The sequence below is a fragment of the Telmatherina bonti genome, assembly GCF_933228915.1.
Source record: "Telmatherina bonti genome assembly, chromosome: 1".
NCBI lineage: Eukaryota > Metazoa > Chordata > Actinopteri > Atheriniformes > Telmatherinidae > Telmatherina > Telmatherina bonti.
Window position 1 is genome coordinate 29,768,927 of NC_136619.1, and position 26,469 is coordinate 29,795,395.

Sequence of the window (26,469 nt, forward strand, 5' to 3'; positions counted from 1 at the left end):
TTTTTTACCAGGAAAATTCCATATTCAGACATATACCAGCCATGAATCTCCCTGTCTTTGCAAAAAAAAAAAAAAAAAAAACCTTATTGTAAGCTCAACTAAAAGCTCATAACTATTAGAGCATAATGATCAGGTTGTGGTAAAGGAAGTATTTGGACGTCTTAATGATAACCAAGACTTGGCCATCTCCAGGGCACAATGCTGTTCTAAAAGTGTGACATCTTTAATTGCTTATGGAAACAATGGATTTTTCCACTGCCTATCTTCTTTACAAATGGGATCAATATTTTTTCTTCTGTATCTAGTAACTGTTTTTCAAATCAAGTCAAACTTCGTGTATATAGCACTTTTCATACAGTGGCATTTCAAAGTGCTTTATAACATTAAGCACTTACACGCACGCAACCACACACACAACTGCAACCAAACACACAAACCCACCCTGCCCTTGACCCTCCATACTGAAATTAAAAAAAAGAGAAAAACTATCTTCAGGATTCTATCTCTTTATCTGGATTGACACTGCTGTGAGGAAACGATATCTGGAGGATCTGTCCACATGAGAAGCCGCCTCAAGATTGACCACTGGAGACACAGTCACAGGAAACACTCAGGCCGAATCAGGCCGAGGCCCACACAGCTATATGGCTGCAGTGTAGAACTGCTACCAACAACCTCGGCCAGGACGACCCGCCACAACAACCCCACTGATCTAACAGACGCAGCTGCTGACATGGAGGATCCCCACGAGTAAAACACTTGCCAACAATTATAACATGACCATTTACTGGCAAACTCTTGTGTTTAAACCCAGCCACACTTTTACCATAACTCTTACTATATTCATTGTGACTTTTCATCATACATTGGTACTGTTTTTAGTTACATAAAATTTAAACAGACAAAAAAAAAAACAACCTATCCTGCAGATTGTGCTGGACAACCGTTTCTGATCAGCTCTTTTTGTTTGTTCCTCCTAAGTTAACCACAGATGTTAGTCCAACAACTAGGGCTGTAACCAGGTCATGATTAGTTTGCTTTTGTCCCTCAGTTGTTGCTGAACCTCCCTGTATGAAGTTACGTTTTTAAAGGCAAGCTTGTGTTCACAAATGCAGCAGTCAGATTTTTGTTTTCCAAACATTGCAGAGTTGGATCACATAATTATCACTGACAACTGCAGTGTCATTGATATACTTTCTTACTGCACTAAAAGCCATATTTTAGCCAGTGCTAATGTGTCTTATGAACACTATAAGGACATTGTAGTGCCAAACTTAGTGATTTTCTGTTTTATGTTCAATCTCTTTTTCTTTTCTAGTTTCTTTAATTCTCCTATTTATGTCTATATGGGATCTTTCTGGAATTCTTGTCTCTTGTAAACATTTTGAATTGACTTGCACATAAACTATGTTAGACAAATAAACCTACCTGCTTCGTCTTGCTTGGAGAATATCATATCAGGATATCAACAGTTTTACTCTTTCAGTTTCTATCTCCTAGAAACTCAGAGACAGACAAAACTCCACACATTTGGACACTGACAGTGTTGATATTGTCAACTCAGTGTGATGTCTTTGCTCTAGTGTAACAACACAACAGCTAAATGAAGCAAAACAAAACATGAAATATGGATGGATATCCTTGCCAGTGCAGAGACAGCAGAGAGAATAAGTGAAATAAGTTCAGAACAATTCACAGTTTTGTTTTCTTACTTTTTCAGAAAACTGTTGATGGGCAAGTGAAATCTTTTGAGAGGATGTCCTGAAACGTGGGTTTGGCTTCACAGTTTCCTGTTAAATTCAGGTGTTATATTCTTATGGGCACCAGTATGTCTACTGTCGTGTGTCAGTAATTACTATTATGTGAAAACCTTCTCTGTTAGCAATGTTTTTTGTGGTTTCGTTCCTCTTTAATCTTAATCTTAAAACTAATTCCAAAGCAATATAGCATTTCATTATGACCAAACTTATTAACTTTGATGGGACAACTTGTGATGAAAGTGCACAAAATTAATCATTAAACACAAACTTTCCAAAGGATAACTCATTTGTCGTTCCTGCACAGAAATGTTTTTTTTCTTGCTCAGTAAGCTTACCTGAATTGATCCAAATGAGACTTGTAATCTTTTGTTTTAAGTTATCTTGAATCAGCAACTTTAATCTTAAAACAAAGAGACCTAGACGATGCTGTAAAGGTATAGTGAACCTTACACCACCAAGAGTTTACAACACTGATAACAGAAAGGAGAGGCACCTGTTAACACACACTGCCTGTTTGTTTGGAGCTTTCCAGGAAGTGAGGTCTCATACGTGACTGAATCATACTAGTTCTGAGGTATGAAGCTGTGCATTAACTCCTGATCTCAATCTTCTTCATATTGAGAGGAACTGTGTGAAGTGGGTAGTACCTGAAATCAAGGTCCTCATTCTTCCCATAGCTTTTGGCATCAACTGTCCAACATTTTCAGGTCAAGAAAAAAAAAATGGAACAAATGAATGATTTTATGCAAGAGCCTTGGGTCTGCATGAATCATGAACCGCATTCCTACCATGGAGTCCCTCGGGTTGTGAGTGACTGCATCACTGTACTCAGCAGGAACTGACATGCAAAGCATTTAGATGCCAAAAGAGCGGTATCGAGCTTTGTGCTTGGAGAAGAATTTGTTTTGACATAAATGGTTAGTCAATCTTTGAAAAACAAGCTAAAAGCCTAATTTCCCTTGGCACATCTACTTTTTTTATACATTACCCTGCTTATACCGTGGTGTTGGAACATACTTTACAACACAAATCTCTCACAAAATACATCAAATTATTGTTGAGAAAAAACATTTCAAGGTCAAAATATTCCTTTTAAAGCCTGTATACAAGACAGCTTTACAGGGACATTTTTGATTATGTTTATAATACTATGGTAAAGGTATATGTAACACCTTGCCACATAACCTTGTGTGTTTACTTGTGTTCAGGTACTGATAAAGGACTGTTTTAAAAATCTTTTACACGCTTAGTTACTGTGTAAAAGAGGCAGCTATGTTTCCATTTTTGCAAGTTCCTGTTCCACGACATTATTTGTTATGCTGTGCAAATATTTGTTTTGGTTTTAAAATTTCTCTGGGTTGGATGGTTAATTGGACTCCTGGGGCCCATGGGATATCCAGGTAAATAACTAAGCAGGGCTCATCCAATCTGAAACAAGAGCATCTAGGCTTAATTGGTTGCAGAAAGACCAAGTCAGGATGAGCAGACGACGACTCCTCAATCCAGGTGAAACTTATGGCAGACAGGGGCATGTTAGCAGCTTCCTCAGTATGCCCTTTTGATCTATCAAAGAATAACTGATGGCATCGCAAGTTGGGTACTTCTTTATGTCAGAGCAGAAAATCCACCTTGACGCCGATGAAGAAGTCAAGGACCTTGTAAAAAAGAAGTGAAATGGTTATAAAACAAAGAGAGAAAGTGAAGCAATTTATTGCAGGCCACCTAAATGCACAAACACTTCTTTGCTGAAACATCACAATTACAATCCACATAGTTTATTAACACATCTGAAAATGTAGCTGTACTCTTATTATGAATCCATTGAAATGACAGGTGAAACTTACTGAAGATGTGAGTGAAACACTGTAGATGTATGTGTGTGTTTCTGCAGACACAGCAGACTGAAATGTCAGAGGATCTTAAAGGACTAAGAGAAACAAATTACAGACCAAGTGTTAACAGTCCTGCACTGTTCTGTCCTGTACGGGTTTCACAAAAAATCTTCATGATTATCATTTCAATAATGTTGTGGCAAAGTGATCGGTCTTGGTCTTTAACTCCTGACCGTTTGTCCTGGACCTTGGAAGTCCATCAGCACTTACCTGAAGGTGAGCCACACAATCTCCATTAATAATCACTTTTAACATCATGGCAGAGTTAAAAATGTCCCTCTGTATATGTGAGGTTGTGATGATAACATTCTGTATTCACATATGAATTCTGTGGTGTATTGCTAATGGACAGAGGGTACACCTGCCAGTCTTTTCTCCTGACATCGCTTGCAGACCTCCAGGTGGTGGAAGGAATGTTTCTGGCATTCCTTGGAGCAGAAGCTATAAATATAGTATTTTTCTATTTTTTGCGATGCTCTCTGCTACTTTACTTTCTCTTTTAAGATTTCTGACCTCTGTTGATCTTGTAGTGACATTATGCTATCAACATCTTTTAATAAAGTGTCAGTTATAATGGAAAGATTTTGCTATATGTAAAGACAAATTATTTTGACAACTATTTCACTGCTGCAATACTGTTTTTAAATTCTCAAAGGAAAATTAACATTTTAATATCTGACACAAAAGCTGCTATCAACAGACAGGGCAACCTCTATGTATTCCCTATAAAAACCTTCACGCCACTGTGGTGGCTATCAGAACCTGAACTTTTTCAACTGTGTCTATATATGTGATTTTGCTACCCTTTACAACTTCTTAGAGCAAAAGGCTCAATATTTAGTCAAGTTTAATCAGCATATGTCTGATTAGGAGAGAAAGGGCTTGGGGTGAATAATTCTGACTTTATCCTAAGTACCTGATGGTTCAACTACTTTAATTAACTTGACTGTCATAGAGAGACTGAGACTGTGAGTGTGTGAGAGAGACTGTTCCCAGTTATCGCTTGGCTGGAGCTGCTGGAATCTTTTTTTTTTTAAAATCAATACTGAATCAACTGGATATCATCTCTTATTCCATATACCCCTCTCCACACTTTGCCCCATTGCTAAATAAACTATGCAATTAAGCTTAACAATTTGGTTTAGATTATTAATCCAAGATCAGCACAAGTAAGATGATGTGAGATACATTTTCTGAAGTTACAATCTAAAACACCAACAGAGGGTGCTAAAGCATTATACATGAAAGTAGGACGCTGATATTTGATCGGCAGTCCTTCAACTCCCTGCTCTATTTGGTATGTAGGAGCAGAGCCGACAGTGAAGGAGGCATTTACTGAAAATGGGGTGCGGTCTGGGGATTAAGATGTGCTGGAACTTCTCCTGAAAAGGGTGATGGTCATTAAATGTAAATGCAGGAAACACACACAGATGCACCTTATACAAGGACATTGCTTGGCATTACAATGAGTCTATAGGACAGCTTAACTCTATCTCTAACCTTAACTCTAACCCTTTACTCTCTAATCCGAACCTTAACCTCACCTTAGTTAACACCTAACTCCAACCACGACCGCAGAAATGTCTTTTTACCTTGTTAAGAGTGGGATTTGGCTCCCACAGGAACTACTGATACCGACTTCATCAATGTTTCAATGTTTACCTGAAGAGGTCCCACAGATGTGATAAAAATGAGGACCTACATGCCCATAAATATCCATCTGCCTTTATTCTTTATTCATCCTTCCTAAGGGTAGACAGGCTTCGGTATTGACACCGAGCCATGGCCCTGGCCCTGCTTGCCCAGTCTAATTGGCCTCAAGACCTCTGGTTGGTGAGATCTATTGATCAGTCTCACTATAGATGCTGCCAAGTCACAGGGAGAGGACAGAGAAATGGCCAGATATACCGAATTTAAGCACTGCAAAATCTGGGCGTGATGTCTTAAGCTTTTCTGTTCCCTCTGCAGAGCTGTGCACCAAGCAAAGATGATGGGGTCTTCACCCTAAGGCACAGGGGTCCAGATTCTTGCCACAAGCTGATTCAAACACACTGATTGTCCTTTATTGTTACCACGGCAATGATGGCACCAACAAATGGAGGTTTCAGAATGCTGTGACCCCCAAAGATCTATAGACAACATCTGCTTTAACAATCTCACCAGAGACAATGAGATGAAAACTCCCTTGCCCACGCAAAATCCACTTTTTCTTTGAAACATCTGCAGCAAATATTAGGAGAAGAAAAAAGAGGCAGAGATGAGATTGCTCCTGAAGAGCCACAAGGGCTCTTCAGGAGCAATCTCGGGTGAGAGAATATGCATGGTGTTCTTGTATCTATAGGTGCAAACTTCCTATGCAATTATTTTTTTCCCACGACCTTCAACCTTGTTTCTATTCACATTCAGACCTAAAATCAGATCATCTCATTGTCATAGTTTTCCATTTTGACTTCTCCTTGTCATCTCTCCTCAAAGCCATTTCAATGTAAATAGTCTCTGTGCTTATCTGCCTCTTAAGCCTCTTCCGTCATCCTGTAAGACTTTCTTCTGCTACGGAAAACTCATTAGAGAAACATGCATATGTTTAGGAGGACTGCCACACAATATGTCCTTCACAATCTCATAAAAGGCAATGTATTCTTCTTTATATGGTGCACACATATCTGATTCACTGCAGCATGTGAGAGCAACACTTCCATATAGTATTACATTTATGATGCATGACAAGGCTTAAAATTCTCAATCTCGTCTGCAGCACAATACGAGCAACCAGAACTGTCCAAAAGTCATGGCTGTGACAACGGGGATCATTATACATTTTTCTTTCTGTGCACCTGCCTCTCTGTATTCCTCTCCATGCTGCCATGAAATCCACCTTTATCCTGCTGCGAGAGAGAGTATAGCTACCAGGTGCACACTGAGCCCTTGTCTGGGTGGTGGTGTTGCAAGGAGTGTCCACTCTTGGACCCTTTCACCAATACGAGAACTTAAACGCATGTGTGCACACATTCACGGCAACCTGCTGATCCTGCCTCCTGTTTTATTGTCAATATCACTCGGCTCAGAGGTTGTAGAGGTTGACGGCTGTTGACAGGGGCTGGATTGTGGCAGTAAAGACCATGGCAGCTCTTGCGGAGATAGAATGGCTGTATCTTAAGACCTCTTGCAGGGTGTTATTAGGCTGTTATGAAATCTCCCCCCTATCAGAAGCAAGGAGGAGGATATAGCCAGATGCACTGCAAAATACAAGAGTTGATTCTCTCCCGTCCTCCTATAGCTTCCTCTTATCTACCCTTCCACTTCCTCTTCTCAGGCAGAAGCACGCATTTCTCCTGAGAATCCACCCACCTTTACCTGAATTTTTCAGTCAGCAAAGCCTGAAGTCTCTGCTACACACTTTTTAAATAAATAGTTTTATTTATATAATGAGTGATGCTAATCTTATTTGGTTCATATTTTATGAACACGCATAGAGCTCATCTAGATGCATGCAGATTTACCTGCATTATGATAACAAGAACAACCATCAACCTGCAACCAAACACTCCTGGTGGGATACCTTAACACACTCATGTAGCATTTCAGCATTTGGAGCTTATGCACACAGACACAGAAAATAGCTGGCCAGACTATGGCAGGAGAAAGGGAACATATGTATCACACTTGACACAAACAATGTTTATGTTTCAGATAAGCAAATCATGGTGCGTGAATGTACTTTTGTTTTAAATGATGTCCTTTGGTGTATGTATTGTTGTAATTATGAGTTAATATTTCACGGTTAAATTAGATTAAGCTTGGCTTTATTGTAATCATTGCTGTTTGTTTACTCATGTCTGAATGTGGGGATGGGGGTTATAAAGTATTTCACCAGGAGATGAAATACAAAGTTGCTCCGTTCAGCCAATGATGAAATCATGATGATGATGATAATGATGATGAGTTGATAATACCATTGAAGAGCAGTTATTGTAATGATTTCTAGTTACTGTAATGATTTCTAGTTACTGTAATGATTTCTAGTTACTGTAATGTCATTTACACACAAAGCTGTGTTTGACATGAAGGAAGTTAGCATGACTTTATGTTCCTGATGAGAACCTGACACAAGGATATGACTGCTCTGATTAAAGCTCATAGTAAAACTGATAACATGGAAATACAGATTCAAATTTATTATTTACTCTTTGTAAACTCCCAACTGATCTGTGCTGTTACACTGTAGTTATTGCCACAAAGTGGGAAGAAATGCTCTGTTTACACCACGATTATCTTGTGGGCAGCTGCTCAGGATCATCTGTCTGGGCCCTGTTGCTTTGCCACCTAACTCAAAGCCAACACGGTAGGAGTTGCTTCTTCTATCTCTACAGCTGTTTGTTCTCTTTCTTCATACATCTGCTTCATATTCCTTGTCTCTAGATCTGCATACTACCTCTAAAGTTGCAAGTTAACATAATTTTAGCTATTTACATTGCTTGATGATAATAACAGAACAAAATTTTCAAGGTCAGACTCACCTCCTGAATGGATGACTCTGTCCTTTCTGTGTCCTGTCTCAGTCTGTATACAGGTGAAAGAAGTGATGGAGTAATAATTATTTACACTTTTAGAAGTGTGCAGACCCTGAATTTGAGCACAGCTATAGACTACCATGTTAAAATGCTCACCCTTACACTCACAGCTAGCCACACCACAGAAAAACATAATCAGCATTTGGTGACTTTGCCTTTTCACATTACTGACCCCACCAACAGCTGCTTTAACCCTCCAGCAACCTGCTTGGTAAATGAAAAATTTCTGTGATTATAATAAACCATACATATTTAAAAAAAGTGTACATAAAACTGACATAATCACTCATAGTATTTGGTTGGGTATGTGATCCCAAAAGTGAGTGTTTGTTATTCCACTACCTTTTCAATTTTTTTTTGTGAATTTACTGTCCAAAGGAAAAGAAAAATCTGCAAAGAAACAAAATACTTTTATTTGCTTTTTGCTTAGCGCCATCTTTAAGAAGCAAAAAGCAGCCTAAATAAGTTTTGAGCAGTTTCTTTATGGTACATGCTTCCCACAAGTACCATCAGACCAATATCTGAGGGTTTTTGAGGCCAAGCGACCACTTTTGGTTCTTTGAGCACTTCTTAAGCAGTTTTGTGGGACTCACTGCTATCCTGCTGTGGTAAACTGCTACCAAAGTGGTAAACTGCTACCAAATATTTACAGTGGTGGCAAGTGTCAAATTAACATAGATGTGAATGCCAAGTTTCACATTTTCTTAGCATAACATTGCACCGCCACAAGATGAGAAGCCAGTCTCTTTATCTACCAGGAGTAAAACAAGTGACAGGCACTTTTAGGGCACATTCACATCAGCCTTTCAAATTCGAATCCGAGTCTTTTTGCTCGGAAAGTCCGTTTTATTTGGGGAAATGTGAATGTACCAAACAAATTCTCATTTGGACCAAAGAAGTGTACTCAGTCTACCTATGAACGCAGGTCTTGGCCCATTTCAAGTGGTCAATATACAGGAAGTGGACTACATAAAGAGTCATTTCCTGCATTAGGCGTAGTGTTGCATTGTGGGTAAATACATAGCGATCGCGTAAGGGTCCTCTGCCTCCTCTGTTGGTCATACAACGGTCATTGTTGCAGGGTGTTTCAGCAGTATACTTGCATAAGAAAAAAGAATTGCATAAGAATAAATAAAAACCCAACACAGTGATAGTTTTGTCTCCATGTTTAATTGGCAAGTAGAGAAAATTGAGTTTTCTTCTTGTCCTCTCTTTTGCTAAATATTAAATATTAGTGTAGCACCGCCTTTGGTGAGAATGGAGACATATTATTCTGATGGTTTGGCTCGTTTGACCAAGGTGCAGGGTGAACACGATCTCGGTTTGCATGAATACACTCCCCCTACACCTGAGCCGAGTCCCCAATCAGACCGAGTCTAGTGGAATATCTGGATATGCATCCTTCAGGATTCCATATTGCCCTGCGATGGACTGTCGAGCTGTCCAGGGTGTACCCTGCCTCTCACCCAAAGACTGCTGGAATAGGCTCCAGCTTCCCTGCGACCCTTCATCGGACTAAGTGGTTATGATAATGAATGAATTAATGAATGAATGTTGCATATAACTATATGTTTTGAATAATTTAAAAATAAGTAAAAAGCGAAACCAGTAAGTTTAGAAGGACCAAGATAAGAAAAAAAATCACAGTTACATAAACTGCACAAGAAAAATAATTATCAGATGGGAAGAGTTTATCTAAACACACTGCAAGAATTGATTACAAATAGTCTGGCCCATTTGGACCAAAAAAAAACTCTGGTTTTGAAAACTGGTTGTCTTGGTTTACCTGCAAGTCAACTCTGATTTGGTGTGGTGACACTGGGAAAGGAACGGATCATCTGGCGGATCAAAGAGAGGATGTAAAACACAACGCACTGCAGCATGTCGGAGGTGTTGCTGCCTGGCTGCTGCTGCTCATAAGTTTATTGTTGCTGCATTGTTTACTTGCAGTGAATATGCAAATTTTAGACCTGGCCATTCAATAAACTAGATTTTCTGCTTTTTTGTTGGGCAGTGACACAGTCGAAGAGGTTTGGGCTGCTTGAGTAAATCCCAGTGTCAATGTAAATGTGCCCTTACTAGAGAATGTTGCACTCCGGTCCTCTTTCAGGATGACACATGTACACACAGGAAAGCCTGACTGTGTTCAGGACATGTTTGGTTGTTGTCCTTTCACTGGCATGCTTAAATAAAGCAGGTGAACAAATGGAATATCGTTCCTATTTACTTACGTTCAATTGTAGGTTGACTCAGTTTTACATTTTTATCTTGACATCTAAGTTCAGTTGAAATGTGTCTGACTGGTTTGTAGTTCTTTTCAATCACCATAGTGTCTCACTTGAATTGCTTTATGCCTTTTTCTGGGACATGGATTGCTAACCAGAACTTGTGGGAGTCAGATTTTGCTATGTCAACTTCTGCACTTGGTAAACAACAGTGTCTGTTAACATAGCAACTATCAACAACAAGGGCAACAGATGTCGAACATGTGTTAGATGATACATGATATTCTGTATAAGGAATGCCACACTGCAGAGGCCTATATAACCAATGGACTTCTATTGAGAGGAGCCTTCCTTTGTTCCCAATACCGAAGCTATGTTAGTTTGTGGAATGAAGTAGTCTTTTCTGCTATCAGTGGCTGTGTCCTGTCTGCTGCATCAAGATAGTATAAAATATTCCACAACAAACTCAACCTGACTTCTTAAGACCCATAAATGCTCAACACAGAAGGCAGACATGCAGACTAACAGACATTTCTGTCAGTCTCATTGTTTACTTGTGTAATTGGTGCATTTTCAGGGGCAGTGCGGATCCGTCACTTGACGCAGCAAATGGAGAATATCAGTTAGGATTGAGCAGTATAGCTGACTTGTGACGAGTAAAAGGAAGAAGAGGAATGGAAAGAGGAAGAACAAGATGATGACAATGAACAACTGCAAAGATGAGAAGAGCTTTTGAAGAAAGCTTGTATGAGTGCATTGAATGTGTCTGGCATTTCCAAACAACTTCACAGTAGTGTATTACTGCTACTACTAAGTGTCCAAACTGACGTCATATTGCTGGAGTGTACTCTGAACTCAGCATTGCCCACGAGTGAATAAACCGGCTTCATCAATGTAAAAGAATTATGAAAGGTGGCGTATTATAATGGAACTGAACATATGCCTGATCGGCTATGTTTAAGTGTTTCTGGCAAACTTGTCTAAAAAAGACAGTGAGATACATTGTTCTTAATGCAATAACACAATATTAAATAAATACAGTCTTTCCTACTTTTCTGAATGGTTTGCTATATTGTGTACCCTTTCTACAGTTGCTTTCATGGCCATGAATCTTACACAACAGTTTGTAAGTATGGTTATTAACTTATTAAATAACCAGTTTTCAAGTTCCTGATGTCACATTTTGAACTAAAGGAGTAAATGCTGGTAATGACATGGTTCTGATGTTGATAATGCTTACTTTTCTTTAATAGAATATTATCCAGGTGCCAATCACAAAATTGTTTAAATGAGACTTGAACATGAACCATCATGTATGAGTTGCTTGTGTGTCTTTTTTTGTCAAAAGAGAAAATAACTTGAAATTTCTCTGTTGCAGAGACATTAAGTTGTAATGATGTGTTATTACTCAACAAAAAAGTTATTTCTGCATCTTCCTGTTTTATTTCTTGAAAGATTTCTGCTCTGTTTACATGATGCACAAATACAGCATCTATTCAAATGTCCAGGCTTGGAAAAAGCAAAAGATGGACTCATAGACTTGTTTGTACAACTGCAGATCTGAAATGTGAGACAAGAATCATTAAAGTGACTCTCAAAGCGCATTTCAGCCCCCTCTGTCAGCTGTGAAAGAGCCTTCTCTAATCCATTGTCATTGGTTGGATTTATTTGCATAATTCCACTATTGTGCAGTCTCAGATCTTTCCCTGTCTTCTCCTTCAGCAAACTGAGGAACGATGGGGGAAAAAAAAAAAGCCCGTGCAGACTCAAAATCTCTGCTACTTGTTGCTTTGGCAACAAGGCTGGAAAAGGAATAAAAGTACAGTAGGGCAGGAACAAGAGAGCTGGCAGAGGAGAAAGGAGTCAGTGTTGCAAGAGTGTAGAGATGAAGAGGGGGCAAGGATGGAGATGTGATGAGTGGGGAGCAGAGCAAAGGAAAAAGGGGAGAGGACAAGGCAAAGAAAGATGGAAGACAGAGTGAGAAAAGAGAGGAAACTAGTGTTCAGTGAATGGAACATAGAGCAATTTTCTGTTGCTTAAAAAGTCATTTATCTGTGTCGACAGTCTATTAGTCATGTATTCGAGTGTAACCCCCTCCCTCATTCTCACTCGTACTCACGCACGCTTCCCTCTACCACACCCACAGTGTGTGTTTGTGTACATACGTGTTATCTTTTCATGTGCTGTGTGTTCTCATTGTATGTATGATGAGGTTGTGCTGCTCATCCTCCAGGGATCCGAGCTGGGGGGAAGAGACAGTGGAAGAGACCGTTCTAAATTGCACAGATAGGATCAATAGGTAGTTAAGGGAGGAGCTGTGCCTTTCAGAGTGAACATTGTGCTGTGTTATATTAGTCCTGCTCAGAGCCAAATAAATAGCTATATATATTAACTATATAACGTAAAGAGCTTACCTGCCAACATGAAAACATTTTAGAGTGTCCAGATGCAGTTTAGTGATTTATTTCAAACATGATAGTCAACTAAACAGTGTGACATAATTTTTCAAACAACAGCCACTTATTTCTCTCAATGCCAGAATAAATGAGGCTGGCCTATTTTCCTATAATCCCTCATCCCCCCCCTTTTGATTTTGCTGTTGTCTTGATATATTTAATGTAATTTCTTTTTCATACTAATACTAATTTCATCAAAAGAAAAAGAGTCACGTCAAGCGTTCCACTTTGTGTTTTTCTCAAAATACTGCTAAGCCCCGGTGTCCGTGATGGTGAAACGCTGGTTTCCTTTAACCGCCGTCATCACTGTTAATTATACCTAACTAAGTGGTTATTGTGAAAATTGGCCGAGTGATGGAGGATGCACACAAGGAGGCACACACAGGGATTTTTCATGCCATGTTTGAAAATTTACATGACTAACCAAGAAAAATGGTTCATTCTGGTTCTAATGCAGTAATGAAAGGAAAAGGAATACATTTATATACAAAAATCCCAAAACAGTCCGATCTGTAGAGATAATTGTATAAAAAGTGGTCTTCATGAACAATCTGATTCAGCTGCAGAAACTTGGATGCACAAAACCAACCCTGAAAATAAAACCTGTATGAAACATTTAATAAATCTATCAGTCTCAGATAAAACAAACCAGTTTGAAGTTTAATCTGATTCCTTTATTTATAGGAATCATTTTGTTTTGTTTTCTCTCTCTCTCCCTATATATATATATATATATATATATATATATATATATATATATATATATATATATATATATATATATATATATATATATATATGTATATAAAATGTATATAAAATTCAGTTAATTTATTCATTTTCTTTACTAACTAGTCCAATTCAGGGTTTCATGGAGGCTGGAGCCTATCCCAGCAATCCCAGCATTTCACAAGTGAAAAGCAGGGTACACCCTGGACCGGTTATCAGTCCATCACAGGACCAACACCGGAAGACAAATAAGCTCACACTCTCTCTGAGGGAGAATTTACAATAACCAATTATCCTAATATGCACAAAACACGGTGAGAGGAAACCAGAGTACTCGACGGAACACCATGCGTACACGTGGAGGACATGCAAACTTGTTTCTCTAAGTATCTGTTAGAGCCACTTCTCCAGCGTGAGGGACACGGCCTTCAGTGCTCCAGTGACTATGGGTACAATTGTTGCTTTCCTTCATCTCCCAGGGGTTCTCCTGGTCTTCTTCAAGTCATTGGTAATTTTAGTTTCTTGTGATCCTTTTTCCTAATATTTGTATAGTGGGCCTGGCAACATGCATCACTACACCTTTCCCTTGGTGCTTATCCATGATAACTATGTCCATTTTGTCTGCCTATATTTGGAAGTCCCTTAGGATCTTAGCCCTTTCACACTTCACCACCTTGGGAGGTGTTTCCCATTTCTATCAAGTCTACATTCTGCACATATGTTTGTGTGTGTGTGTGTGTGTGTGTCTGTAAACATTTATTCTGATGTTTTCCATATATAGTTTGCTGCTATTGAAGGTTAAAGCTTTCTTTTTGCTATTTAACAAGTATGAATCACAAGAATTGATGCCGTAGCTCACAGTACTTCTACTGAGTATTGGACTACATAAACTGACCTCTGAAAAAAAGAAGTCTACAATTTAGGGATATATACAAATTTTCTTTTTGTAAAATAAATAAATCCAAATAATCGGTTTGATAATAAATGATGACAGCAAAGCTGTTAATGGTTTAGGGCCTCATCCAGGGTGAGATTCAGCAATTATGCACTGAAATGGTCATTGTAGGAATAAGACGGTTTTAAAATATGCTGAAAACTAATGATGTTAACAATGGCTGATCATACATTCCACAAACAAAGACCCCAGCTATTGTACAGGTATAATAATCAAAGATCATATCAAATACTATAGAACTAGCTAAGAAAGAAAGTAATAAATGTTTCATGTTCAGATACAACTGAAGCCATTTCTGGGAGACATGAGGTGAGAGTTAATGTTCTGGCTGCTGCTGCAGATGCCAAGAGTAAATACTTGTCATTCTGGTGCGTTTGCATGTAAGCACATGACAAGAGCTCTTTAAGGTGGCTGGTACACTTTGAAATCAGGTCCACTTTTGGACTTTTAAAACAACTAAGCAAACAAACAAACAAAAATTAAAAAAAACCTGCCTCTGCAGTGCCTGTAGCACTACCTGGCAACATTTGCTTCCAACTGGACTTGCAGCAGTCTGACCAGCACCTGTCTTTGATGCTCTCGACTGTTTGATTTCTTGCTTGTGTTGTTCTCTCTCTGATATGTAAGTCACTTTGGATAAAAGTGTCTGTTAATGACTGTAGACTAGACTAGACTAGACAAATTTAAAATTCCTTTCTATAAATTGATTTTTACTGTTTTGTTTTTCAGTGGATTTTTACTTTTAACTCAATTTGCTGGTTTAAAGGAGACGTTTTAGATGGCGCTTTGGTTAATGATGCAGAAATACAAAGTTTATGCTACACAGAAAGCTGGCATTACATCCTGTCCTTAATGGTTCCTGACAAAATGGAAATATCTTTGAGGCTGAGCATGCCCAGAATATTTAGAATTTCATTACAAAATACTCTGATGGTCCCAGCATAGAAGTACTACCAATACAGACTGTTTAGGATATGTAAAATATAGCCAGTCTGCTCTCTACCAGTCTGTTCTCTATGGTATACAGGTAGAAGTCATAAACAAACAGCAAAACAAAACAAACACAACAAAATGAAGGAGATTGATTCAACTTTTTTCTCAGTTTAATCAGAGGAAAAGCTGATTAGATATGCAGTATGCTTGTCAGTTTGCCTCCTAAAATTTTAAGAAGTTATTGCAAAGCTCTGTTCGCGAACCACTGATGATCGGTTAGGTCAATAGTAACAGATGAGCAGTTCAAAAAGCCAGACATCGAGGAGCCACCTTCACACTGATCCTGATTCATCATAACTAACGAGGAAGAAGAAAGTCCTGCTCTTAGCCAAGAGACGTCACACTGTTAATCCTACTGGTGAGGGGTGAAGATCCCACAGAGTCATGTCCTCTCACTCCCCTGTTGGCTGTCTCTTTCTGTGCTTTCCCACCAGCTTCATAAGCATGTCCTGCAATAATCACCATAATATATTGAACATAATCAGGTGCTCTAATGAGGTTGTAATTAAAATAATTCATGCATTAATTAGCTTATATTTCTCTGTCAGCACATCTTTCTAACCAACCAATGTAATTGTTAACTGTGAATCCAATATGATACACACCTGACTGTTGTGACCCTTGCAGTTTTGCTGTTGTTTGTTAAGACACGTGTCTTTAGACATTAGCTGTCATGGACTTATCGTCACCCAATAACCATGTTACACTTCCTCACAAAAATAATCCAAGAACAATTATCATGGATGAGTTAAATGGCTACATGTTTGACTCAACAAAACTTGATCCTTGTGGTCTTTTTATCTGAAGTGTGAACATTTAAATCTGCCCTGCACTGTGAAAAATAGTTAAATAAAATATTAAATTTGTTCTTTCATATGTTTAAATGCACTCCTTATTAACAACAATGTTGCTATTTATTGTTTGAACTTTAAATTTGCTACAGGAAAGTTTCCATGAAATGTGATAATTAAACTTGTCTGATACTGCTCTGGCTGCACGGTGGCGCAGTGGTTAGCACTGTGGCCTCACAGCAAGAAGGTCGCTGGTTCGATCCTTGGCTGGTTTGGTTTGTGGCTTTTCTGTGTGGAGTTTGCATGTTCTCCCTGTGTATGCGTGGGTTCTCTCTGGGTACTCCAGCTTCCTCCCACCATCCAAAGACATGCGTGATAGGTTAATTGGTCACTCCAAATTGCCCCTAGGAGTGAGTGTGAGTGTGGTTGTTCGTCTCTGTGTGGCCCTGCGATGGACTGGCAAGCTGTCCAGGGTGTACCCTGCCTGTCGCCCAAAGCCAGCTGGGATAGGCTCCAGCTTCCCCGCGACCCTGAATTGGAATAAGCGGTTCGGAAAATGAATGAATGAATGATACTGCTCCTAAATGATTAACAGGTAATTAACTTCACGTCTCAAGGAAGCTACAAACAATACAGTACCTGCCTGCAGAGAAGAGTGATGCTCAATCTTGGATGTTTGATCCAACATTCAACCAGTAGGATTTGATCGGACTCACCACTGGCTCCGAGTTGGGTCAAACATCACTTAGCTTGATAATGAAATCTACACACTGAGATACCTGCAATGTTCGTGCCTTAAACTTGTACTAATTGTATCAATATCCAGGGATTCATGTTCTCCCCCCAGGTGAGTGTTCTGGTCTGCTGGCCTTCATCAGAGCTCCAAAAACCCTTTCTCCTTCCTTTTTATAAATTGGAAATAATATTCCCCTTTCATGATGCCTTGAAAACACATCAGTGGGAATTGTCCAATGTTTTGTCTTTAAAAGCAAACAAAGGTGTGTACATGAAGGTTTCTGCACAATCTCAAGGCTGCATGGTGGCGTTGCGGTTAGCCCTGTGGCCTCACAGCAGAAGGTCGCTGGTTGGAGCCTTGACTGGGGGGGGGGGGGGGGTTCATACAGTGGCCTTTCTGTGTGAAGTTTGCATGTTCTCCCTGTGCATGCGTGGGTTCTCTCTGGGTACTCAGGCTTCCTCCCACTGTCCAAAGACATACATGTTAGGTTAATTGGTTACTCTAAAGTGTCCCTAGCAATGAGTGTTAGCGTGAGTAGTTATTTGTCTTTCTGTGTTGGCCCTGCAATGGACTGGTGACCTGTCCAGGGTGTACATGCCTCCAGCCCAATGATTGCTGGGATAGGCTCCAGCTTCCCCATAACCCTTAATTGGACAGAGCAGAATCTGCTTACTGGGTGTGTATTGTGATGCCAAAAGTCTCTCTTGGACTCATGCAATATCTGCTACAAACCTTTATTCAGTGGGGTTTTATGGCTAGAATTATGGTATTGATCAGTTTATAACACACTTAACTTGATCCAGGTGTCTACCAATGTCATTTCATATTTAATGATATACTTGTGTTCCTGTTTCTGTCAGTTAATCTTTACTTCTGACACCAATGTGATATGCCATTGAAACTACGCATGTGTAGTACATTCATGAGACAGTCACGTGGGACACATTTTATTTTTAAAAAATTCTTTTGCTCATTATTTAGTAGTACATATTCAGATACTAATCCATGTGAGCTGTATAGCATAATGACAGCCTTGAAGTGTTGGCCTATACAAGAACAAGATTCAGTCTTGGTTTGGGCCTTGCCTGTAGGAGAAGCTCAACAAGAAAATCAATTTCTCATAATTACGAGTGCGAATTAATGTCCATAATTCACTAAACAGGGCTATAAGACACAGCCTGAGAAAGGTCGGCTGAGACATAGCAGAGATGTCAATTGAAACTATCGATCAGGTGATTACATGCATTTCATAACTCCTCTGTTTTGTGTAAGATAGAAAACCAAAGACTGACAATAAATCAAAGCCTTAAAAGAGGAAGAAAGGTACAGTTAGTTGTGGTGTACAATGTGTTTTGAGCTGAAACAGAAAAATCAATGATCCAAGAGTGCAAGCTATAAAACTTCAAAATTCAGCTACGATAGAGTATGCTTGGAGCAGCACTCATAATCAGATCAGATTTTTCAGATACATTTTTTTAATCTTGTCTCATTTTGCCATTCAAAGGTTTACATTATAAATGTCTGCAGCAAACACCAGCTCCATGTGATTATTCGAGAGAGCTCTAAGCTAAACCGAGTGGACCATCCATCAACACTCTCCAGATAGCGACTCCCTCTTTTCTCTTCACTCTTTCTTTTTGCTCATGCCGTTCAGCACCTCCTCCCTCCACCAGAGAGCAGAGTGTGTTTACTGATGCGTAAAGCCACAAAGGAGCCCCACAGAAAACAAATGCTGTCCCTGGTCTGGTTGTCTCTGTCATGGATCATCAAAAGGAGCTCATTGTTATTACCTCCACTGTTACACTCAATAATGGAACAGACAGGGTGCTAGTTTTGATTGGTAGTTAAGACACATTGTGCCAAGAACACCTGCTGGTTGATAATTGTTGTAACACAGCTAAGGGATACAATCAGACTTTGTGATGTGCCGCGTGCTCAGTGACACACATGCAGTCAGTCACTATTGGAAAGACAGACGTCAACACACACACACATATATAAACACACTATAATGGGCCAGTGTGTGGTTTAAATTCTCTTTGATGCTGTGGATACCCCCCGCTGGTCACCGTATTACTCTGTACACATCAAACAGGTTGTTCTGGGAAGAAAAAGGGACGTGATCACAAACCCATGGCTGGCTATTCACCTTATCCTGATACAAGGCTTTTTATCCAAATAAAAATTGGTTTCTCTACTTTTTTTTTCACTTCTTGTTTAGTCTCCCTGCATCTCTGTTGCTCTGCCATGGTTTCCTTTTTTTTTTTGTGTGAGTGTGTGTACTTTTCTCTTGCATATCAAATCCTTCTTCCTCCTGCTTTTCTTCTCTTGAAAGGCCTGCATCCCTTTTCCTCACCTTTCTTGTGTCCATCCAAAAAAAAAAATCCTGTTTGTGCTGTGTCCATTTTTTTCTTTTCTTGCCTTTAATTCATTATTTTTCTCATAAACCTACATCCCCTGCTGTACTCCTTTTGAGTCACCTAAAGCCTGTCACAGCATGCAACCCTATCATAAATGTCCATCCAGACAATGTCAGTGTGAGTCACAGTTCACAGATGATAATGACCTAGCCCTGCTGCTCTGTAACCATGGACGCACTGGGCTCCTCTAACCTATGATCCAGCGCATATGTGCCCAGGCACGTCTATTTCAGTGTATTTGTAAATGTGCTTGTGCATATTTTTTATGTGCAGAAAAGGAAGAAAGATAAAGCAGCACATTCTCTCCTTTTGTTGACGCACATGACGGAAGTGAGGATTTGTATGTTGATGTCTGTGCATGGGCCTATTGATATGGATGGCATGGTATGATCTTGAGAGTGATCTGTGTTCAGTGCCTCCCATCCCATAATTTCACTGCCCCTCTAACCTTTCTCCTGCACATCCATCTGTCAATCATGTTCATTGGAGCATAACAACACGAGGACACGAGGTTCAGCGTTAATTGAACCCTCACAGTTTACTCTGGAACAAACCAACATCTCTTATCTGTTATTCCTGAGGTAAACCTTCACAGAGATATTATTAATCATGGCAAACAGCACAGGGAACATCAACGAGGTGATAAAACATTTGGAAAAAAAATGGGGATGGAGCCAGCTGTTCTTTGACAAAACCTTTCTGACATACATGTAATTTTCTCAAATGATTCAGTAGAATGAGTCTAATTTAAAAGCCTATCCATAAAAACACATTTACCTATTACTCAAAGGTCACACTTATTTCAAGCATAGATGTAAGGCACACATTTGGACTCAGATTTCTTAAGTGCTATACAGAGGGTTGGTGAGCATTTTGTGCACTTTCAATTACAAAAGAAAACATGTTTCAGCCCAGAAATCCCAGAACATTTAAGGAGTGTGTTTCTTTTAAAAGCTTGTTCCTATACTTTTCATGTTGAACATGCCCCCTCCTCATTTGATGGCATCTGTGCACTTCAAAAAGGTGCTTGTCGGTGCATCTAACGGTTGCGAGATCAGGAAGGGTGTGTTTGACAATATTTGTAACTTTCTGACTCTTGAAATCTCCCTTTGCATTGCCAACGACACAGTGACTGGCTCTGTGTGCAGAGATGGGGCATTCTCAAGGGGCTGAATTTCCTTCTAAAGCTCTTTCAGGGTTTTCACACAACTTTTCACTTTAGTTGCATTCCACTGAGAGTGACACCATAAATACCTTTTAAGAGAGGCCACCTGAAAGCATGTGCTATTATCCCAACGAGCCATTGTGTTGAGAAATGACACACAAGAGACAAAGAAGTAGCAGCATGCAGCTGTAACTTTGAGAGTTCAGAACAGATATTAAGACTTTGCCTTTGACGTGAGTGGACAACCTGTTCAGCTAGTTAGTTTTGAGCAGGATGAATCCTTTCATATAACAAGATTTCATGTGGGAGCATTGACAAAGTCAATTTGGAAGCTTCTGATCCCCAATGGGACTTTCTGTATGAGGTTATAAATGAGTAAAGGGCCATTAAATTCAATTTTACTCAAATTGATTTTTGATTGAATGCCTATTAGATGTGTGCCGTCTAAGGTTCTGTTGCAACATATGCTTATAAAATTATTCTGACAGCTTTATTTCTACTAATCAAATATTAATTTTCCTAAAATTTGTATTTTTTCAAATAGTGCTTTTTCAACTTGAGTTTTTGGCTTAATAATGTAGATTATGCCCCCTCTACCAAAATGAATCACTTTAGCCCACATGGTTTTGTTGAAAATATTCCATTGGTTGATTCCTATGTGTTTCAAGTAAAATGATACATCTGTTTGTAAGACTAGGAATAAGGTTTATTTCTCTGAAGCTGATCATTGCACAGTGTTGCATCATGTGTGTTGCCACATGGGGCTGGAAATGAATGTAATACATAGAAATAATAAAGCTTGTATCATATTGTTCTTTGATAGGATAGTGTGTATTCTGTAACATCTCTCATGCTTCACTTCATGCTTTTTGCAAAGGTAAAAAGCATACAATTTGTATAAAAATTATGTCATTAATTGTCTGTTTCACAGCTTTGATGAACTTCCATAGTTTCCTGTTCCGTCTCCATCTCAAATCAGTTCACCAAAAGAAGGTTAAGTTCTTTTCTCACAAGCCACCATCTCACTCTTGCCGGAAAGCCTTGGATAGAGATCAGACTGCAATCAATTAACTGTCTGTGTCATTACAGGATTAGTTCTATCCACAGCATGGTCACATCCATCTAGAATGGTGCCCAGTAATGGGCAGGTAATAGAGCAAGTGACTGCATGTCCCCGGGGGAGGATTAGTGCTCCATGTCCCATACTAAGCTCGAGACTGGGTAATAACAAATGAAATGTTACAGAGATGCAGTTAACTAAAAAAGAAACATGAATATCTTAAACACGCATAAAAACACCGGAGCTTACATGGGATATGATACAGATATAAGCCCAAAGTTTACTTTTGTTTTTGCTCATAAATATCTTTTAAAGTTGCAGTTTGTGACAATGGCTTAAAAAATTGATGACAAAATTGATTTCGTGATTTCAAATTATTGTTCAGTTAGTGTACTCTGGGGTTGCCGGCATTGTCACAGATGCCAGGGACCATGTTGTGTTTAATCGAGCATAGCTTTCAAACCATAGAAGATAGAAACGTACTTTTTTCCCCTCTTAATCGGGAGACACCGGGCTTTCAGACGGTAGTTCCGGCATCACTGTAGGTGATACAGTGTTGTGTCAAAATAGGTGTTCCAATCAGAGCCTTTGTCTTTGGCGCATGACACGTGTTTGTCCAATCAGAGCCGATGATGCCTCAGGAAACGCCTTCAATCACGATGCATCGGTGTCATTAGCAGTCGGATAGCTGTCTTCTGTATTTACAAGTCCGATAAATTATGAGAACAACAGCTTTTACACACGCATACCATGCGTAATTGCTCAAAAAAACATTTGCATTACTCAAGTAGTTTATTTCAACATAAACGACACGATGGCATCGTAACAGATGTGTAACTTGGTAACGGATACAGTGTGTGCAGCTGACAGTGATTTTGGAAAGCTGCGGTGCTTCAGTCCCCTTCAGTACCTTTAGTCATGCTTCAAAATTATAATACTCTTTATTACAAGTAAAGGAGCCTCATTTACATAGCAGTTTATGATATTTCAATCCAAAATAAAAAAAAAAACAAGGTATAGGACATGATGGGGCATTGAAAGGTGGTGTTTATTAGCATTTAAACTAAAAAAAAGTCAGGCGAGGTTTCTTTCTTTAAAATACCTCGGTCCCCAGAGGTTAATCATTTTGTTCATTTTTTTTCCCCACTATCTCAGAAGTGATATTTATTTTTCGCGCAGTATGTTTTACCACAAAACAGCCACATTACTACCTGAAAAGCTAAGACAAGTATTGTTCAGAAGGTGTCAAGGAAGAGGAACTTGAGGCGATTACTTGTTGATATTGCTTTGTAAAAAGCTTGAGGGCACGTATTTGAAATTTAAGGGTCATACTTAATTAATTAGCAAAGAAATAAAAAAGTGAAAACTCAATTTGGGATACACAAAGGAAGAAAAGTGTAGCAGCTCTTGAATGGTTGCTGAAAGACAACAACATCACACCAGTGATCAGGATCTGCATATTTATTGCATGCAAAAGTTTCCCAGCTTTTCCGCGAAGCTGCAAAACATTACGCATGCAGCTATGATGCACCACTAATTATAGTCCCCCCTCACAACAACAGGCTACTAGGAACTTTGATAACAATATTGAAATAGATGGCCTGGTAATAAAAAAAAAAAGCCGTTTGACAATAAAAAAAATGAAATAAACAACAGGTTTGGAGAATGTTCACAACAATGATTGATTAACATTTCTTTTTCTTTTAATTAAAAAAAAACATTTTTACTTAGCTACATAAGCATAAGCAGCTTATTTCTTAATTCTGATCTTTAGCAAAAAATACATTTTTGTTTGATTAAAATCTGCATCATATAAAAAAAAGCATTGAACCAGCAACTTTTCCATGTCTAGCTAGAACTATATCACACATGAATACATAAAGCAAAACTGTATCTGATGTCAGTATCTGTAGCAAAACTGATCCCTGATTCATTTTACAAAATGTCTGCAAAACCGGTGCTGTGTCATGGTTTTGGGTTTCTGTTGTGAGATTATTGTCATGAGTTGTCTTGGTTTCATGTTTTATTTTGGAGTTTCCTCCCTTATCTATTTGATTTAGCTTCCCACTTCCTGTTCATTAGTTCACCTGGTTTCATTTAGTTCATTCAGTCCGTCTTGTGTCCTCTGTATAAATGCAACTCGGTTGCAGTTCTCCCTTTCTAGTTCATTGTTGTGTAGTTATCACTTAAATGTTTCACATCAAGTGAATTTTACTTATCAGACAAAGACAACCTGACTTAATACAAAAAACACTTTTTACGTGTATAGCTATCTTCCACGTAGTCATGCTATGCATCCCGCGTGCCTCCTGTCTCCTCTTACCTGCATTTGGTTCCATACCTCCACCATTCTGCGACATCATGTTCCCATCAAACTCTGCTGTAAAGTCAGTGACAGCAACATTCAACTCTAAGCATCTTAAGGGAAGTCCCACAGAGCAGATAAAACTTGTAACTTGTTACTCTGTTGTAACTCTTTAAAAATCCGTGATGGATTAAATAGGGACTCCGGCTGTCTACAGCATGTCTACGAGTAAAACTTTCCTGGATAAAATAGTGGAAAAATGTCACAAACTTAAAGGTAACCTGCATGTCACTCTGGCATGCACAGGTAGAAAGCTAGAAACAGACAAATGCATCCTCATAAAAACTCCACAGCCACTTTAAAGGTTGTCTGTAGAGCACGACGTGTCCTCCATCTCTGAGCTTAAATAGGCCTCATTCCTCTCAATACTTCCTCATTATCCAGCCTGCTGATGTTTGGATTTGATTGATTGTTCATAAAACATGCATGACCCTTATGAATTATGTGAGAGAACATCCAATAAATTGTTTTAGATGGCTTATTACAACAACGTTACTGGACTGGCATATTCAATTATTTGCAATCCTGTAAATCTCAGAGGTGATTTGAACATAACCCATTAAAGGCATCACAGTGACATTTCTCCTTTCTCCCTACAACATAACCATCTCTGTCACAGCTCTTTTTAATCACAAGAAATTTTGTCATCAATCAGATTCCATTAAGCCTTTAATAAGAAACAGACAGAATCTGAAGAGTTGCATCTGGAGAAATCTGCAGGGATGGGAAGGAGGTTTTATGAATATCATCAGGTTAACCATGATTAATGTTGCTTGGTTACCGAGACCCGACTTTAGCAGACTTATTCCAGGATACAATTGGTACATAGTTAATAAAAATGTAAAGAAAAAGCAATTAAACGCTGTCACCCAGTATATCTTTTCAGACAATATTTAATTTAAAGGCTGCAAGTATAAAATAAAAGATAAAGAAGAAGTCATTAAGAACGTTGGTTATGATGGGGTCCATTTCAGCCACCTTCCACAGAATTACTGCTTAATCCATCTTTTAGGTAGTTGATACCTATCCACACTGAAAAGTATAGTTCGGGCTGGGTGTAGATTTTGATATGAAAGCACAGACATGGAATTGGCCATGCGTTGGAGCTTCTTGACCCTCCTTCACCTTCCCTGTGTCCCATGGGTGAAGTGAGGAGACAGGAGGGGGAGGAAGGGACAGGGAAGGAAGGGCAGAGGGAAAACTCAGACTGCTGACTGCGACCTTCAGGTCCCAAAGGAAAATAAGTCAGACTTCAAGAATAAAGTTGAAGGACTGTGTGACTTGAGATGCAGAAAAGCTAAATGTTTACAACATACTTATTTAGGACTTTATTTAGGCAAGAGCTCCATGTGATTCTTACTTTATTGGACCTAACTTTTTAAAATTGTTCAGAAATTCTCTTAATATTTTAAAGTCGAGCTCAAATCTCTCATCACTGATAAAAAAAAAAAAAAAAAGAGGTCTTGTGATGTGCGGCAAACTGATTTGAGCTGCCCACAGTGAATATTACTGCAGTGCTTGTAGACTGTTGTGAAAGACTGTCAGCTTTGAAGGTCCACAAAGTTTTTACCCACTTTATCTAAACTCAAGTCTTGAAATCAAATGCTTTTCATGACCGAAGGCACATGGTCAAGTATTACTTTACCCTCACTTTTCAAAATCTCATTTATCTGAACTGTAATTTCATTTGATATGAGCTCATTAATTCTCATTAAAATTCAAGTGTTGTAGTGAATGTGGCTTCTGCAAGCACAGACATGAAAAGAGGCATAGATGAAGGGAGCAGAACCATGGAGAGAGTTGTGTACCTGCTCCCACTGTGTTTGATCCAAACCCTATGCCTTTGAAGTGTGCTGGGCCAAATAGGAGTGTGTATGTGTGTGTGTATAGAAAAAAAAAAAACCCTGCATGGGAGTTATGTCATCATTCATATACAGATGTGCTTGCATGAAGATTCATGCTGACATGCATCTGTCCACAACTGAATTTTTTATTCAAGGTGTTTCCCTGTATTTATATATTTAGATGTCTTATTATTTTAAAGCTTGTTTGAGGTTGGTTTGTTCTCTGCCTTTGCTTTTAATGTGCTTGCTCTTGGTTCAAACAGGGTTTGTTGCCCAATCTCACACTTAAAGCATGTTTGACGTCCTTTTGCTTGTTGTGTGCCTCAATTATGCACACATGAGGGAAGTTTGAATTTGTTAACACTATTCGCTGTTTGTTACCAGATTGAAAAATTCCTTGAAATATCACAGGACATGAGCTATTTTTTCTCCCATTTTAGTGACCAAATGTCCTCTGTAAGTTTCAAGACTTGCACCATGCAATAAATAAGTCATCCCATTGTCATT

The 26,469-nt window shown here is 39.0% G+C and overlaps 1 protein-coding gene across 1 annotated transcript in view; it reads right to left on the reverse strand.

The window, feature by feature from the left end:
* Positions 1 to 24,113, reverse strand: part of nkpd1 (NTPase, KAP family P-loop domain containing 1) — a gene marked incomplete at both ends in the record, with an annotated part of 36,607 nt that extends 12,494 nt beyond the window's left edge. Inside the window, one exon of the mRNA XM_079264439.1 lies at positions 24,077 to 24,113. Coding sequence (XP_079120565.1) covers positions 24,077 to 24,113 — 37 coding nt within the window. The remainder of the gene's footprint in view (positions 1 to 24,076) is intronic.
* Between the last annotated feature and the right edge of the window lie 2,356 nt (positions 24,114 to 26,469).